General features: G+C 38.2%; 1 protein-coding gene across 9 annotated transcripts in view; it reads left to right on the forward strand.

The window, feature by feature from the left end:
• The window catches only part of CCPG1 (cell cycle progression 1), a 26,800-nt gene continuing 11,171 nt past the window's right edge, over positions 1–15,629 (forward strand). For 2 of the 9 annotated variants that reach the window (XM_075764088.1, XM_075764090.1), the window contains exons 1-6: positions 1–125; positions 4,650–4,721; positions 10,179–10,293; positions 11,142–11,221; positions 11,402–11,609; positions 12,641–12,736. In XM_075764088.1, coding sequence (XP_075620203.1) covers positions 4,662–4,721; positions 10,179–10,293; positions 11,142–11,221; positions 11,402–11,609; positions 12,641–12,736 — 559 coding nt within the window. In that variant the 5' untranslated portion in view covers positions 1–125; positions 4,650–4,661. Of the gene's footprint in view, positions 126–376; positions 520–4,643; positions 4,722–5,269; positions 5,332–10,178; positions 10,294–11,141; positions 11,222–11,401; positions 11,610–12,640; positions 12,737–15,629 lie in introns of those variants that run through there. The other 7 variants (XM_075764092.1, XM_075764094.1, XM_075764089.1 and 4 more) reach the window with 6 other exon arrangements.

Below are 15,629 nucleotides of genomic sequence, written 5' to 3' on the forward strand. Positions count from 1 at the left end.
GGGTGCTGCGGCGCGCCGCCGTGCGCAGGCGCGGGCGGGTCGCTGTTGTTTTTTTCACGGCGTCACGGGCGGCCGCAACCGGCGGCCCCTCGTCTGTGCCGAGCCCCGCTCGGGGCCGCGCTCAGGTAGGCGGCGGGACCGGCCCGCGGGAGGTTCTGCCGCTCTCCGGCCCGGCCTCGGTGCGCAGCCTGCTCAGGGAGCGCGGCGGCCGAGGCGGGGCGGAGGGGCCGCCGGTAGCGGGGCAGAGCCGAGCCCAGGGGCGCTGGGGCTGGGGCAGCCGCCGCTGGTCGCAGGGAGCGAGTACCCGGGGCGCTGCGGGGCGGCCGCGCCTCTCTGCGGCGGCCAAGCGGCTCCGCGGGCGGCCTTCCCCGCTGCGTCGGCCCTGGGCTCTGGCGTTTGCCAACTTCCTTCTCTTTCATCATCTGCCTCCGTCTCTCCGGCTGATGCAAGGTGTTCTGTTTCACAGGCTGCGGTGGTGCTGCTGTAACTGCTCTGGTACCGTGCCGCTTTCCGTTTCAGGTGGGTTACGGTAGCACCTGTGAGAGACACGTAGTGGGCGCTGAGCAGGGACCGCCGGGCTGTGGGATGGGGTGGCTTCAGAAGCCACATTGGCCTTGCTGGAACTCATAGCGAGGACACAGTCTCTATGGGCGGCTAATATATTTATATTATATATGTATTTATAAATATAATTTTTTAAAGAAATTTGACCGCTTAGTAGAAATAATAAACTTGCATGAAACCCCTGAAGTATAATACCACTATAACATGTTTTTATTTCTACTATGCAACAAAGAAGCTACTATAGAAGAGAACTGTGAGTTTTTACTTGGAAGGACAGCACAACAGACTCCAAAGAACACTGATTCCTCTTGGTGCCTTGTTATTAATCTTTTTTTATTGTCGACGCTTATTGAGATGGTTTTTTTTAGTCTAGGAAATCCTCTTCTAAGATGGAAGAACTTAGGGGTTTCTTTAGACTGGAATAGCTGTTCTTTCTGAGACTGGTATTTATTCTGCTTCACAGTAGGATGTGGTATCTCATTTATTTTTGTATAGATATATGGGGTAACTTGGTATTTTGTTATCAACAACACGTATGGCTGTGAACTTTTATACCTTATGCTTCTGATTTGCATTTCACTAAGGTTAGGAAAGTAGTTCACACTTCTGATTCCCCTCCCTCCCCCACAAAAAGAGATAGAGGCTGAACTCTGAATGTAATCGGTATTTATTTTGTCTAGATGTACACTTTAAAAGTGATGTCACTGAGAGTGTAGGACATTTGTGTGTTTAGAATCAGTTTTGCAGTTTAAACTGGAGCATAGAAGAACTTTAATTGTAACTTTCTTTTGAAAAATAGCAGCAACAAAGGTATCTAGCATGAAGCTGTGTGTGGGGAGTGGTTTTTTTCTCTTTTCAGTCTTTCCTTCTAGGTTGACTTGCCATACAGGAAATGTGGAATACTCTGCTGTATCCTCTAGTTATCCCTGCTGTTACTAGACTAGAAGCCATTAGCATCATCTTGATTCATTGGGATGTTTGCAGGCTTCGTGTCTGTTTAATTCCTGCCCAAAGCTACTTTTTAAGATAGCTTGTTTTCAGGAAGACGGTGCCAACCGTATCCAGCACCTTGGAGCTTGTAGGAAAAGCGTATTGGTTCTTAGTAGGTCTTTGTCATTTGGTTGTGGAGAATGTGAGCTGGTGAAGATTTTGTGAGTAGGTCAGTTTAGCCATTGGGCTCAGATTAGTCTTCTGTATTTCTGTTTCCTTAAGGGACTGGATTTGACCTCAGTTTTAGTTATGACTGTGTGTGTTTTATTAATCCTTTACAGAAAGAAGCAGTTTACTCTAGCTGATGATTGCACCATACCTAGGAATTTTTTATTAAAGCTTTTTAGGCTGTTTTGCTGTTTTAGAGCTGACTAATTATAATTAATAAAATGCTTTCCTTTTGGTAACTCTTCTATATGCGTATGTTTGCTGAATGTACTTGTAGGAATATATTGACCTTAGAGATGCCCTTCAGTCTGATGTCATGCTACCTATCTATCATCATTTTGATAAATGTAGCAGTTCTGCCCATAAACCTCAATGACTTTGTAATTATTCTTTTTTATTCTATTCTTTTTCTTGATGTTAAAAACTTGGCTATTTTGGAGATTGATTATGTTCTGATTGAATACAAGATAAGTAACTTTTAACTCAAGGTCATTTATCAAAGCCAGGAAGTAATAGAAAGTGATGATTGTTTGTCTGCTTGTTCCTCTCTTTCTTTTTTTTTTTAATTTTTTTTGATAATACCAATACCCAGATAGGTCCTGAAGCTTTCGTTTTGGAAGGGAAGACAGATGCTTAATGCTTTGTGGAGCCTGAGGCTGTGGTTGTGTATTCAGTAGAATTGGTTTTATGCTGTGCTCAGTTACCTGTCAGTCTGTGATCTGGATGGAGAGGGAGAACACGATAGCATTTATGTTGAGTTAGCCAGGGCTCATGATGAAATGCTGAGTTAGCAAGAGGAAGGCAGATGTTACAATGTCCAGCACAGAGTCTGCTTTAAAACTTGCATTTTCAAAATTTGTAAATGCACTTGTATCAACAGATTATTTTTTTTTCATCTATTAAAGGATTTGCATTATGTGACTTCATTGTTTTTCATGGAGCACTGAGATGCAGTAGAACTGGAATTGCCGTGTTATGAAACTGCAGTCTGAATTTCTTCCACAGTGGAGATCAGACTTGCTTAGCTGCCTGTACTATATTTTCCCCAAACTGTATTTTTGTGGTTATGCAAAAGGCTTGGTTTTCGATGACAATAAATTTGGTACTTTTATGATCTTCTGATTCACTGAACTACGGAATAATTAAATAGGAATGTTTTTATACTGAAGAGAATTATTAAAATACTAAAAGTATGATTTTTTTCAACGTAGCCAGCGATGTTTCTGATAGGTGGCAAGTTCTGGTGCTGGTAGTTACCTTCCTCTGAAAGGAATGCTGCTGCTGAATTGTGATTGTTGACTGCAGCATGATTAAAAAAACCAACCAATCAAGAAAAAACCAAAAAGCAACCCAAACCAAAACAACTCCACCTGCCCCAAGCCTGAAATTCCCTAGCTGAGATTCCAGGAAAAACACTAATGAAGGAAGTAAAAGATTGAAGGGAAAATGACAACCATATCCAAAGTAGGGCTTTATAATAAATGGAAATCCAGTTTCTCTGTAAGTTTGATACCTAAGTTGGCAAATATTTTTGCTTTATAAACTGTGGTTGTGATTGTCACCACTGCCTTTTTTACAGAGGAACCCCATATATATTAGGTGAAGTTGGTGAGGAAAAAGTGTTATAGTAGAAAAACATACTATAACTACCATAATGCAGAGAGATGAGAAATGTTTACTGTATTTTTTTTTTAAGAAACCTAAATGGAATTGGAAGTTTTATATTTTGTTCTGCAAATTTCTAACCACACTGGCATATTTAGATGTTCTAATTCAAGCTTTGTGTATATTTTCTGCATTAACAAACTGGGAGTAGAGACAGGATTGATAATAGAGAGTAAATAAATTTAAACAAATAAGTGTTTTTCTCTGTTCTTACCAGAAGTAGTTAGATGTGGGAAATAAGGCAGATGTCTGAAGTTCTCAGAACTCTGCATTGTCAATATAATCGTCATTTTCTAGAAGCTTTATTGAACCATGATTTCTTTTGCTGTTTTATTACGTTGAATGCATAACGTAACACAAAATTGATTAGAAATTGTTATATTTCTGGGAAGTTCCCCCCCACCCAAGATAAATGTATAGTAAATTTTATTTAACATCTTGATACATTTTTATTTTAAGGAACAAGAAATGCATTACGTATCTTTTTAAAGTCTTTCTGTTAGTTGAGAACTTAAAAAAAAAAAATCTGAATGTGTACCAATAATGAACACTCTGTATTCCTAGTGCAGGAGAAAAAAATAAACAGGCAGCTGCAGCCAGACAGCTCTCTTTTGAAAATAAGTACCAAAGTCATCCAGTAGTATTGTAACAAGTAAAATTTGTATTTAGGTTTTTTGTTCTGTTTTTGTACACTCTCAATTTTCTTCAGAGTCAATGTATTTAAGAGTACTTGAAAGGAGTGAAAGAAACATGAAACATTGTTTTGCCCAGTAGTTGAAGAGAATTAGTTCCAAAAGATCCTAATATGTGTCTTCTCCAAAAAAAAGGTGTTTTTCTTGAATAAACTGTGGTTCCTGTGCATGTGACAATAGACTTTGCCTACTGAGACATGTCTTAATGATGCTACAGAGAATTTTTAAATTTAATTAATGATTTATTGGCTAGCCTTGTGTGTGTTTTTTAGCTAGTCTAAGAGCTTTTTGGCTGGCTAAAATAGGTATGTACCTAGCAAAACCATACTTGCTTCAAGTATAAAAAAAGATAATAGGAATTATGTACAAAAGAATGTATTTTCTTTCTAAACTTTTATACTGTTGTTTTGTTGTGTTTTTCTTCAATCCCAGAATAGCAATTTGTGAGTTAGTGTCGTGTTCTGCAACATCATGAATTCGATTCTCCTGTCGTCTTTTTTTTTTTTTTTCCCCAAGAAAGCGGTGCAATTATGTATCTTACATGTTAAAAGAATCTACTTTTACTTGCAGTGTGCTTTGAAAATGTCTGAAAATTCCAGTGATAGTGATTCATCTTGTGGCTGGACTGTCATCAATCATGAGGTACCCAATCTTAAATTAATCAAGTTCTGTCAGTTTGAGACTAGCCATATGCAATAACATATTATTTCAACTTTGTAGTTTTTGTTTCGTGTGGATCTTGCATGTCAGTAAAGAATATAGAAGAGAGATTTATAAATAAGAAATAATAAGAAATATAAATAAGAAAACATAAACCTACTGTTTAAAAATGTGTATCCTTTACTATAGCTGATATAAATTTTGTTATTAAAAGAATAATTTTTTTCTCCAAAGATTTTTCTTCAAACAATTGCTAGAATTTTAGTGAGGTGGTCCCCTCTGTTCCGTCTTTCCTGAAAACATTGATATTTGATGTAACTTGTTTGTGGTTGCCAATATATCTCTCCTTTTCCTTCCAAATTCCTGTCTACTCCCCCACTCCCCCCCCCCCCCCAAAAAAAAAAAAGTACAAGGCATAAAATACGTAGAAATAACCTGGATATTTGCACTTTGTGGAGGAGGAATTCATATGGCAGTGCAGGACTGAGCTAGTGGCACCAACTAAGAGAACGTTGTTTTTTTTCCACTAGGCAAACTGTCACTGAAGAGATACCTTCCACAAGGAAATACAGAAATGCAATCTAATTATTGTGTAAGGAAGTTGTGATGGTAGATTGGGTAGGCAGCAGATGGAAAGAACTAACAGACTGTGTGCAAGGCAAAAAACCTGTTCTTGGTTCAAAATACTTGGTGTCTTGTAAGACCTATTCAATTGATGTGTGGAGCTCTATCAAATTTGTATGGCTTGAGTTGTGTCTCTGTCTTTTGATCTCTGCTATAGCTTCATTTATTAGACGTACTTTTATTTGGGATGAAATGCTAGAATTCCCTCATTCTTTGATCAAGTCTTGGGGTATAGCTATTTATAAAGTCACTATTATATCTGTGTAGCCCTGGTTTAATTTGTGTGTAGCCTTGGTTTAATTTGTGTGTTTGTGTTTCCTGTCTTCTGATGTTTGACTAGTTGTATAAAGTGACAATGGCTTTATTAAAACAAAAGTAGTTTTGAATTCCTAGTAGAATAAAGCTTGAGACAAAAGAAAAAGTGAAGCAATTAAAGGTCTGTTGGGATGGGATTCACTGTTGCGTAGGTGCCTACAGGCTAGGCATCTGATGTTGGTTTCTAAGTTTGTATTGTATTAAATCAATACAATCAGTGGAGTCTAGAGAGCGGTAATTCTTACGCTAAGGTCAACGCTTATATTTGATCAAATGACTTGCTGTCTTGACTCCACTAACTATATTGATTGTAAAGGTGCCTTCAACGATTTGCTCAGACGTAGACACTTGAAGTTAGGTAAGATTAATACTTTATCTTACTTTCCCCTAGCTGTGAACAAGGCAGACCTAAGGTGCTTGGAAGCTCTGAGGGGCCCTACCTATTAGTGTGGACCTCCAATATACTTTCCTCCTCTAGTCCTGAGGATTTTTGTGTCTCTTCAGATCTTGGCTGATGTGTGGGTGTACTATGTTTCTTTGTGTGTTTTGTTTTTTAGGTATTTAGCACTGTCTTGTAAACTGAGCAGGTTATTGAGCCAGAATCCTCAGAGCAAATGGCTTAACTATTTTCCTGGAATGACACATATTGGCTGTCTGTATTTTCTTGTTGCCTGCCCCAAAATATTTTCAAGGAACAGTACTTGAGATAGTTCATTTGTAGAAGGAAAATACGAAATAATGGGAAGAGATCATGGGTAGTGATCAGGTGTTTTTCCTTCACTGCACGCTCCCCTATTTGCAGATTATAATGAAAATCTGGATAATTGGAAAGGCAAGCCATTACAAGCTTGGGACTGTACTCAAGTTTTGAAAGCTCAATTCAGTTTCAAGAGCAAGAGATATGGTTTGTGGCTTAAAAATGTTGGGCTATGGTTTCATTTCTGTTGGCAGCAAGGTGGTATTTGAGATGGTTAAAACTTCCTTTCCTTGTTTTGGGTTGGATGACAGGTTGGGAATCCTGTCACTAAAAGAGAACCAGAAAACCCACTCACCCCAGTCCTCAGGACCAAGCAGGATACAGGAGTGCACAGGCTGCTGGACTTTACAGACTTCTAATAAAAGTGAAAGAATTTAGGAGTTGGCTACAACAGTTGGGTTACTCAGCTGTGAATTGCAGCTTTTATTTTCATACTGGGAACGGTTATTTAACAGTGTAACTGAAATTGAATTGTGCAGTCTAAATAAACTAACTCATACAAGACTATTGGAAGGCTGGGATTTGTCTAGCCAAAGCAGAACAGATTCCTGTGGTGTAGAGGTTTTCTGCTCCTAGTTATTCTTCCCTGAATAAAAGAAATAAAATAATTCTCTTCAGGGTGGGAAAACACTGGTGTTTAAGAGCTCCCATTATTGGCATTCTCCTGGCAAGACAGCTTTGAATCTGAGCATGAAGAAAGTAGAATGAATGGGATGGCTACATACCCTTCACCCATTTGTTATCCAGGGAAGGGGTGACACGTGGGCTACTCTATACTTTGGGGAAATCATAGAATCATAGAATGGTTTGGGTTGGAAGGGACCTTAAAGATCATCTAGTTCCAACCCCCCTGCTGTGGGCAGGGACACCTTCCACTAGACCACGTTGCCCAAAGCCCCATCCAACCTGGTCTTAAACACTTCCAGGGATGGGGCCTCCACAACCGCTCTGGGCAACCTGTTCCAGTGCCTCACCACTCTAACAGTAAAGAATTTCTTTCTAACATCTCATCTAAATCGACCCTCCTTCAGCTTAAACCCATTACCCCTTGTCCTGTCACTACACTCCCTGATAAACAATCCCTCACCATCTTTCCTGTAGGCCCCCTTCAGATACTGGAAAGCCACAATTAGATCTCCCCGGAGCCACCTTTTCTCCAGGCTGAACAACCCCAACTCTCTCAGCATAGGAGAGGTGCTCCAGCCCTCTGATCAGCTTCGTGGCCCTCCTCTGGACTCTCTCCAACAGCTCCATGTCTCTCCTGTACTGGGGCCCCCAGAGCTGGACACAGTACTCCAGGTGGGGTCTCACGAAAGCCAAGTAGAGGGGCAGGATCACCTCCCTTGACCTGCTGGTCACATACTTCTTTTGATGCAGCCCAGGACATGGTTGGCTTTCTGGGCTGCAAGTGCACACTGCCAGCTCATGTTGAGCTTCTCATCAATCCATACCCCCAAGTCCTTCTCCTCGGGGCTGCTTTCAATGCATTCTCTACCCAGCCTATAGCTGTGCTTGGGATTGGGCCGACCCACATGCAGGACCTTGCACTTGGCCTTGTTGAACTTCATGTGGTTTGCACGGGCCCGCCTCTCCAGCCTTTCAAGGTCCCTCTGGATGGCATCCCTTCCCTCCAGCGTGTCGACCACACCACACAGCTTGGTGTCATCAGCAGACTTGCTGAGGGTGCACTCCACCTCACTGTCCATGTCACTGACAAAAATGTTGAACAGTGCTGGTCCCAGTACCGACCCCTGAGGAACGCCACTTGTCACCGTTCTCCACTTGGACATTGAGCCATTGACCACAACTCTTTGAGTGCGACCATCCAGCCAATTTTTTGGATATTTAGGAACAGAGAACTTGGAATACTATAGTATTACTTTCTCATGTATTATTGTGACCTGTATTGATGGTGACACAACAGAATCAGTTTCTGGATTTGTTTTGCCACTTATAAAGGCACCGAGTTGTGAGGGGCAAGAAATGGCCACTGGCTGGGTTGTGATTGCAGAGAACTGGCAGCTGTGTATGCTGCATTTAATACCTGCTTTGAACAGAGAAGTGATGGTGTGTATTGTTGGACTACTCTTAAGAAAGGACTCACTAATTTTGTGTAGGAGTGCAGGAAAAGGAGAGTGGTGAGGAGACAATACCCTTTCTCAACCTCTTTGCTGCTGCTGAAATGGAAGGGTGATGGAGGTCTAGCAGCAGGTAAAGTGCATCGGAGAGTTCAGACATCCACGCTAGACTGCACGTGTTTAAAAAAGGATGGTGTACCTTGTACTCAGCTAGCCCTGAGTATTTTAGCTAAAATTTTAATCTATTTTAAGCCATATTCCTGATGTTTGTATTCTTGTGGAGCCTGGGCAAGCTAAATTTTTGTTGTTTTTTTTTCTTCTTCACAATTTAAGAAACAAAAGTAATGGCTCTATTGTACCACAGAACAATTGTCACATAATAAATCTATATACCTATATATAAAACCCAACCAAGCTGAAAACCCCAAATAATTTTGTTTTTTCTTTTCCTGAGTTACTTACAATTGAGTGGCAAATTTCTGCAAAAGATTTGAGATTAAAATTGTGATATTTTTGTAGTCGAAAGAAAAAAAAAAAGTATTTGTCGAATTACTGAAGCAGTTAATTTTTGAAGCCTTTTAAAAAGGAACATAACTTTGTAATGTGATTGTGGAATATATCTTATGCAACTCTCTTTGAGGTATGTAATCTTCCTGAAGTATAGTCTCTTCTTAAAAACAAAAGCATATGTGTTTGCTTGAGTCCTTCAATGAGGCACCTAAGGCAACTGATCTGGAAGTATTACTACTACTGTAATTTCACACCTGCTGTTGCAAAAATAACTGTTCACAAAACTAGCTCCAGTTATTTATGGATCAGAATGACTTAGTATTTTTCAGTTACCTTTTGCATGTTTATAGTTTTCTAATAACCTTACTTGTGTTCCATCAGTTTTTAAACAAAAATTACAATATGAAGATTAAATATTTAGAGTTGACAACCATATTGCTTGCCTTTAGTGCTCTGCAGTCTCCCAGTGCTGTTTATCTTTGGTTTCTGTTTTGCTCTGAGGTTGTTGCTGACTGTCAGCTGACCAGTAAGGCTCCTTTCTGGATAAGAGACAGAAATCCAATTTAGAGATTGCATAAATAATTGTTTTCCTTGTGCCAGAGTTGTACTATTAAAATGTCCATTCAGATTTGCTGACAGGAAGTGAGATGTAGTAGGGTTATATGTATTTTTTCTGGGTACTAGTGCTTACTAATGTTCATGGTGGTACTCTTGAAATTCCATTTTTGGGGGGTGTGTGTATTTACATACAATACATGGACATGTGTCCACGAATTAGATCCCATATTCAAAACTCATTTGACAACCTCCTCTGTTTCTTTAAATTCTATTTAATAAATATAATAAATAGAAAATAGTTATTTAAATTACTTAGCATAGTTGTTAATTGCCTAAATTGCCCCCCCCCCCCCCCCCCGAATTGTCCTACTCTGCATTTTTTCAGTCATGGTCAGAAGTATTACATGCTAACAGCTGTTTCTGTCTAGTTAATTACTTGGTATTTCTCTTGCTTTGCTTAAAATCTTCTTTGGTTTTAAAGGTTGTTATTTTTCCCTTCTGTTGTTACTACAAAAGGGGTTTTGTAACCTTTTCCTTCTGCTTTACTGGTGGAAACTCCAAGAACAATAATGTTCATTTAAAACTCTTCAACTCCAGGGTTCTGACATAGAGACAGTGACTTCAGAAAATGGAAGCACAAATGATACCCATGACTTTGTTTCAGAAGAATACGTTTCGCTGCAAGAAGAGGAGCAACCAATTGATTTGCAAGGTAATGTATTAAAAGCGGAGCAGTTCCGTAAAATAGGTAAGTATCTGTTGTAGCATTTGCACACAATTAGTGTTTTAATAGAGTTTGTAGGTCTCTGTCAAAGTACTTGCTTCATCAGTGTTATCGAAAATATTCAGTGGTCAACTTTATAAAAGTATTTTTTTCTTGAAATAGATGAAATTAGTAGAATGTCTTTCATTTTGTCAATACTTTAGATGTGTTCTAGAATAGTATGCACTGGTGTTGCTGGAAGAGTGCTGGAAAAGTGCTGGAAAGAGTTGGAAGTGTAGGTCTGGTGCATATTAATATAATGAAAATCCTTCCACTTATTTTAATTATTAAATTTAGTACTCAATTTGTTAATATTGGTATGAGAATACACAGTTGACAGGTTCAGTGTGCAGTTGCCTAAACTTGAGCTTGGCCATGTTACCAAATTCATTACCTCTCCTTGTAGAAACAGGACTAGACACTCAAACTCCAATGACTATCTGGAAAATATTTTGGTTATCCTAGCACACAAATGAACTGTCGTATCAACTTACAGTATAGTGTTGGTTTTTACCTAACTGTGCTTTTCATTTATAGGTTACTTGCATTATGATCAGTATGAGCATTTGAATTGAAGTGTCCTCCAAAACATTGTATTACATAATGACAAATTGGATTCTGATGTTTGTTAGAGGGATGTTAAAAATGAGATTTATTGTATTTTTAGAAAACCTCCCCTGATACGAGTAGATAATAAAAGTCTGTCACGCTTATACATACTTTATATAGGAGTGGGCATAATTTGTGCAGTTACTGTTTTTAATCCCATGTTTGCTTGATTTTTCCTCTTTATATAGCCCAGTGCAACAATGATGGAGAGATACCAGTGGTAGATAATGCTCTCTCTGCTTTTGAGGAAACTCAGGAAGTTCCAGAGGTAAATTATATTGTTATTCAGAAGTTTCTTTAAGCCCCATCTGACAGTGCCAAGCAGTGTTTTGAAGGCATTAAAAATACTGCTTTTCCCTTTTTTTAAAGCATTAAGAATCCTTGCTATTTTAAAAAATCACTTTATATTGTATGTATTTGAATAATTTTGCATTGTCCGTTTCCCTAGGGAAAGAAAGAAAATATCCCTGATGATGGGTCCTGTGTTGGAACTATTAGTGATGATTCTGACATTGTTACACTTGAAGCTCCAAAACCAGAAGAAACTCAAAGTCAGGAGGAACCTCCAGCTGATGGTGAAGAAGCTCAAAGTTCAGAGGATTTTAACATGGGTTCCTCCTCTAGCAGTCAATATGCGTTTTCCCATCTAGAAACTGGTAAGAGCGATAAATTAGTAAGCTACTGTGAGCAAAAATGTCATGGGGTGAGGGAGGAATAAATCCTTGCTTAGGGAGCCTTTGTGTGGAGAGGGGGGAAAAAAAATTGATCTTGTTGAGTACATGTCCAAGTATTTGCAGTCTCTATGACAACTCTAGTTGTCCTAATTCTTAAACTTAGTCCAAATGTATGTCTGCAGTCTTTTTATTTGAAAATGTTCTCTCCCATTAAATGTTCACTATTTTAAATAGAATGTAAATTTCTATCATATTTTGGACAAGTGAAATTACTTTTAGTTTATGGAATAATTGTAGATTTTCTTTTGGCAATATTTTGGCTTTTATAGAGTTGGCATAAATAACTAGCAGCTGGGAGAGAATTGATTTTTGGGGCCATAAGGACTAGTAGCACCATAAGGACTAGTAGCACCATGACTACAAAAATCTTTTTGCTTACCTTCATAGTTGTGTAGAATACATTTTTTTTTTTTAAGATATTCTCAGTACTTGGCAGAAATGCAGTGCAAGATATTTGAGAGGAAGGATATGAATATTTGGCCTATTACAAACAAACAAACAAAAGCCCAACAAACCCAAACAAAAGCCCAACAAACCCAAACATAAAACTTACTATTGTGTTATTCTTCTCTAGTGTTCCTTTTTAATTCAGTCTGGCTGCTTATTTGTAATCTTTTCTGTTCTCTTTTTTCTCTATAATGCTTTTGTTTTACTGATATTTACCTTTCAAAGTAAGTTTATTACAAGAGCAGGATTTTTCCTAAAATGGTTTTTATCTTAGAAGTAGAATTAAGCATTGTTAAAGGTTCATGTATCTGTATGGTATTCGTTGGAATGAGAAAATGACAGCTTAGCATGGAGTTATGACCAATGATGATTCGTAACAAAGCTGTCACGTGCTTTAAATCTTCTGGATGACTTAATTTTTAGTTTAAAATTTAGTTGATTTTGTTTTTTCTTTTAGGGCTGAGTTCTAAAATGTTTTTTTTTCTCCATGTTTTTGTACACAAAAGTCAGTTGGCTGGAGAAGCTGAGGAAGATTCCTGATTGTGTAAGGGAATGGGGAAATGAGGTGAAGGAGCATGTGGCTCGCAGTCTTCATTTCCAAGGTGGTGTGATTAAATTTGATCAGCTTGTGTAAAGCTGATTGCTTATGACTTGCATGGAGTGTTCTTAAAATGATCAGTAGCAATCTGACTTGATCTTCTAGTGGTGATATTCCAAACAGATGCTGTAAACCAGTCCTCACCGAAGAATCTGGCTAAGCTGTCAGTGTTTTATTTGCTTTTTTGACAAATGTTAAACTTACATGTGAATTTGGAATGGGCATCAGTAAGTTTTTTAATATGTATGCTTAACCATTTAAATGAATGGTTCCTGTTGGATTCCAGATCTGTGTGTGACTGGTGAAAATAATTTCTTCCTTCTAACTTAAGCTGACTCCAGCATGGTCTTTAGTGCTGTGCGTTTGATTGACCAAGTATTACAGAAAATGTCTGGACTACTTTTGCATTTATTTTAAATGCCAAAGTTACAGTAGTCAAAATTTTTATGCCATGTTTTGGCACTGGAAGTCTTTGCCATCTGCTTTTTGTTGAGTTTTCTGTTGTGTTGGAAAAGGATGAGCTTCAGATTTTCCTAATGTAGATACTAAAATGTTCTACAAGAATTTTCTGCCACTTTTACTTGCAAACCAATTCCTGTTTAGGCTGTCTTCACCATGCAAACAGAAATGTTTTAATATTGCTTCATGAATGAAGTTAACTAGCAGAAGCACTCATATACTGAAATAAACTGCATCTAGGCTTGAGATGTGTCTGTGCAGAAATGTCAAAGAAAATCATGTTCTTACCTGATGTTACTTCATCTGGTTTCTAGTGTAGCTCTGACACTTCAAAATCCTAGCAGAAGGTAGAATTTTGGACTGCTACTGTGGTCACACTTTGTTTCATTTATGTTCCTTTTTATGCTGTGATTGTTAAGAGTACAGCTTTGTACTGAATTCTTAGAGCAGCTGTAAGGCAATGTCATTCTTGCCTGGAAGTGTAATGCTGTTGACAACTTGCCAGTAAGTGCATATGAGTGGCTCTAAGTGTCTTACAGCTTTTTCTCTTTGCTTTCTGATTGTCTATTTTTTTTCCTTTCCTATACTTTGCTGTACAGTGTATATCAAAGAATTTCTCATTTGGCTAGATGCAGCTTGTTCCTTAACCACTTTTGTATTCCATACGTGTAAGCTTCTTTGGTTGTTGAAAAAACCCTAAAAAACCCCAAATAAGCAATAATGACGCCTGTGTTATTCAGTATGTAATGTATAATCCTTTATAACGTCTGACCTCTGTGTTCTAGTAAAAATACCTCTCTCCTGACTAATTTCTGAATGCTTGTCTTTATTTTTCAGGATTGGAGAGAAGTATGCATCTGTTTAAATGACTGATTCTAAGCTACTGTCCTTTTCTGCCAAGCTATATAAATTCATTTAAGAATGTGCATGTCAAGTAGCTGTTTAAGTGATTTGTCTTCATTGCAATGTCTGCAGTCAGTATGGTTTGACAAATTAACTAAAACAGATTTAATTTTCTTTTAGTAAGAGGGGAAGTTATTTTTCATGATCTGACCTGTTGTTTGTCCATGGAGTCAGAAATTAGACATGTACTCAAGATACTAATTGTTCTAATTGTTAATCTTTTCTGGGGTTGATGCAATCGCTTCTATTAAGTTGGAATTTATTTTCAGTGATGAATCTTAACCGGTAATGCTTTTCATAGATAATGGCTAGCGCTGCTTGCATTCCTGTCTGTTCAGTAATGTGTGCATGGCTCTGCTCAAACAAATGATTTTCAGCTGTGAAATGTTCAAGGACAGTAACTCTGTATTTATGTTTTCACATTTGAGTGATGATCTCTGATACGAGAATAAACAACCGTATTTCTGGAAGGGGTGTTAGCATTGTGTAATTGCAGGCATCAAATTTACAACTGTCCGAGCCGGAGTACTTTGTCATGTGCTGAAGGCTTCATTGATCACATTGAATCTATTTCAGGCATGTGAATTAGGGACATGAACATAGATATTTGAAAGCTTCTTTTTCCACCCTGCTGCTGCTTCCCCTTGATGTTTGCCTTACACTTGAAAATGACACTTTCAAAGGAGGGAGATTAAATAATCATTAGCTATATACCGGATTATATAAATTTATTCACAGTACATGCAGCAAGCATTTGTACCACTAATAGCAACAAGCAATTACAGCTCTGTTGTTACTTTCCCAGTTAGAATACATGGCTTTTGGGCCACAGGAACATGAACATACAAATGATATTATAAATACTATTTTACAAAAATGGTAAAAAAGAGATTTTTTTTTATGCTTGGAATTTGTTCTTATCTCAAATCTTGGCTGATTCAATCCTCTAAAACATCAGTCAGGAAATAGAAGTGTTTTGGATTCAGAGTGTTAGGGAGGGACAAATACAGAAGCAGCTGAGCGGATCTTTTCCTGTGCAGTAGTGGTTAAAAATGGCTTTTTTGAAAGTTGGGGAAAGATGTTATTAGGTAGTATATGGTAGATAATAAAAGTAAACAAAATTACATATTTAAATAAATTTGCAATGCAAAGCTTTGTTTGGATTGTCATAATACCTACGTTAATGGAACTTCAATGGAATTTTGTCTGCAGCTGTGTGTAGATCACAGAATGAAGTTTTTTGAGAGAATATAATAAAAGCATGCCTGCCTTTTAAGAGGCTTTCTTTTAGCAAGCCTTTCTGTTGCTCTTTTATTATTAAATAGTTCAGTCTCAATATCTGTTAGAGAAGGAAAACTGAATTCTTAACCTTTCTACTGCACAAGAATTTGCAGAGGCAGTACGTGTAGATGCTTCAAGAGGCAGGATTGTCTGAAAGAAACACTTTCTAATGAGTGAGAGGTAAGGTATGGGGAGGTGCTGTATAGTTTTTTTGCTGATGATTTCTTGATTCTATATCTTTTCCTTTTAAAAAA

This window comes from Balearica regulorum, chromosome 12, assembly GCF_011004875.1.
Source record: "Balearica regulorum gibbericeps isolate bBalReg1 chromosome 12, bBalReg1.pri, whole genome shotgun sequence".
In the NCBI taxonomy this organism is placed as follows: Eukaryota; Metazoa; Chordata; class Aves; order Gruiformes; family Gruidae; genus Balearica; species Balearica regulorum.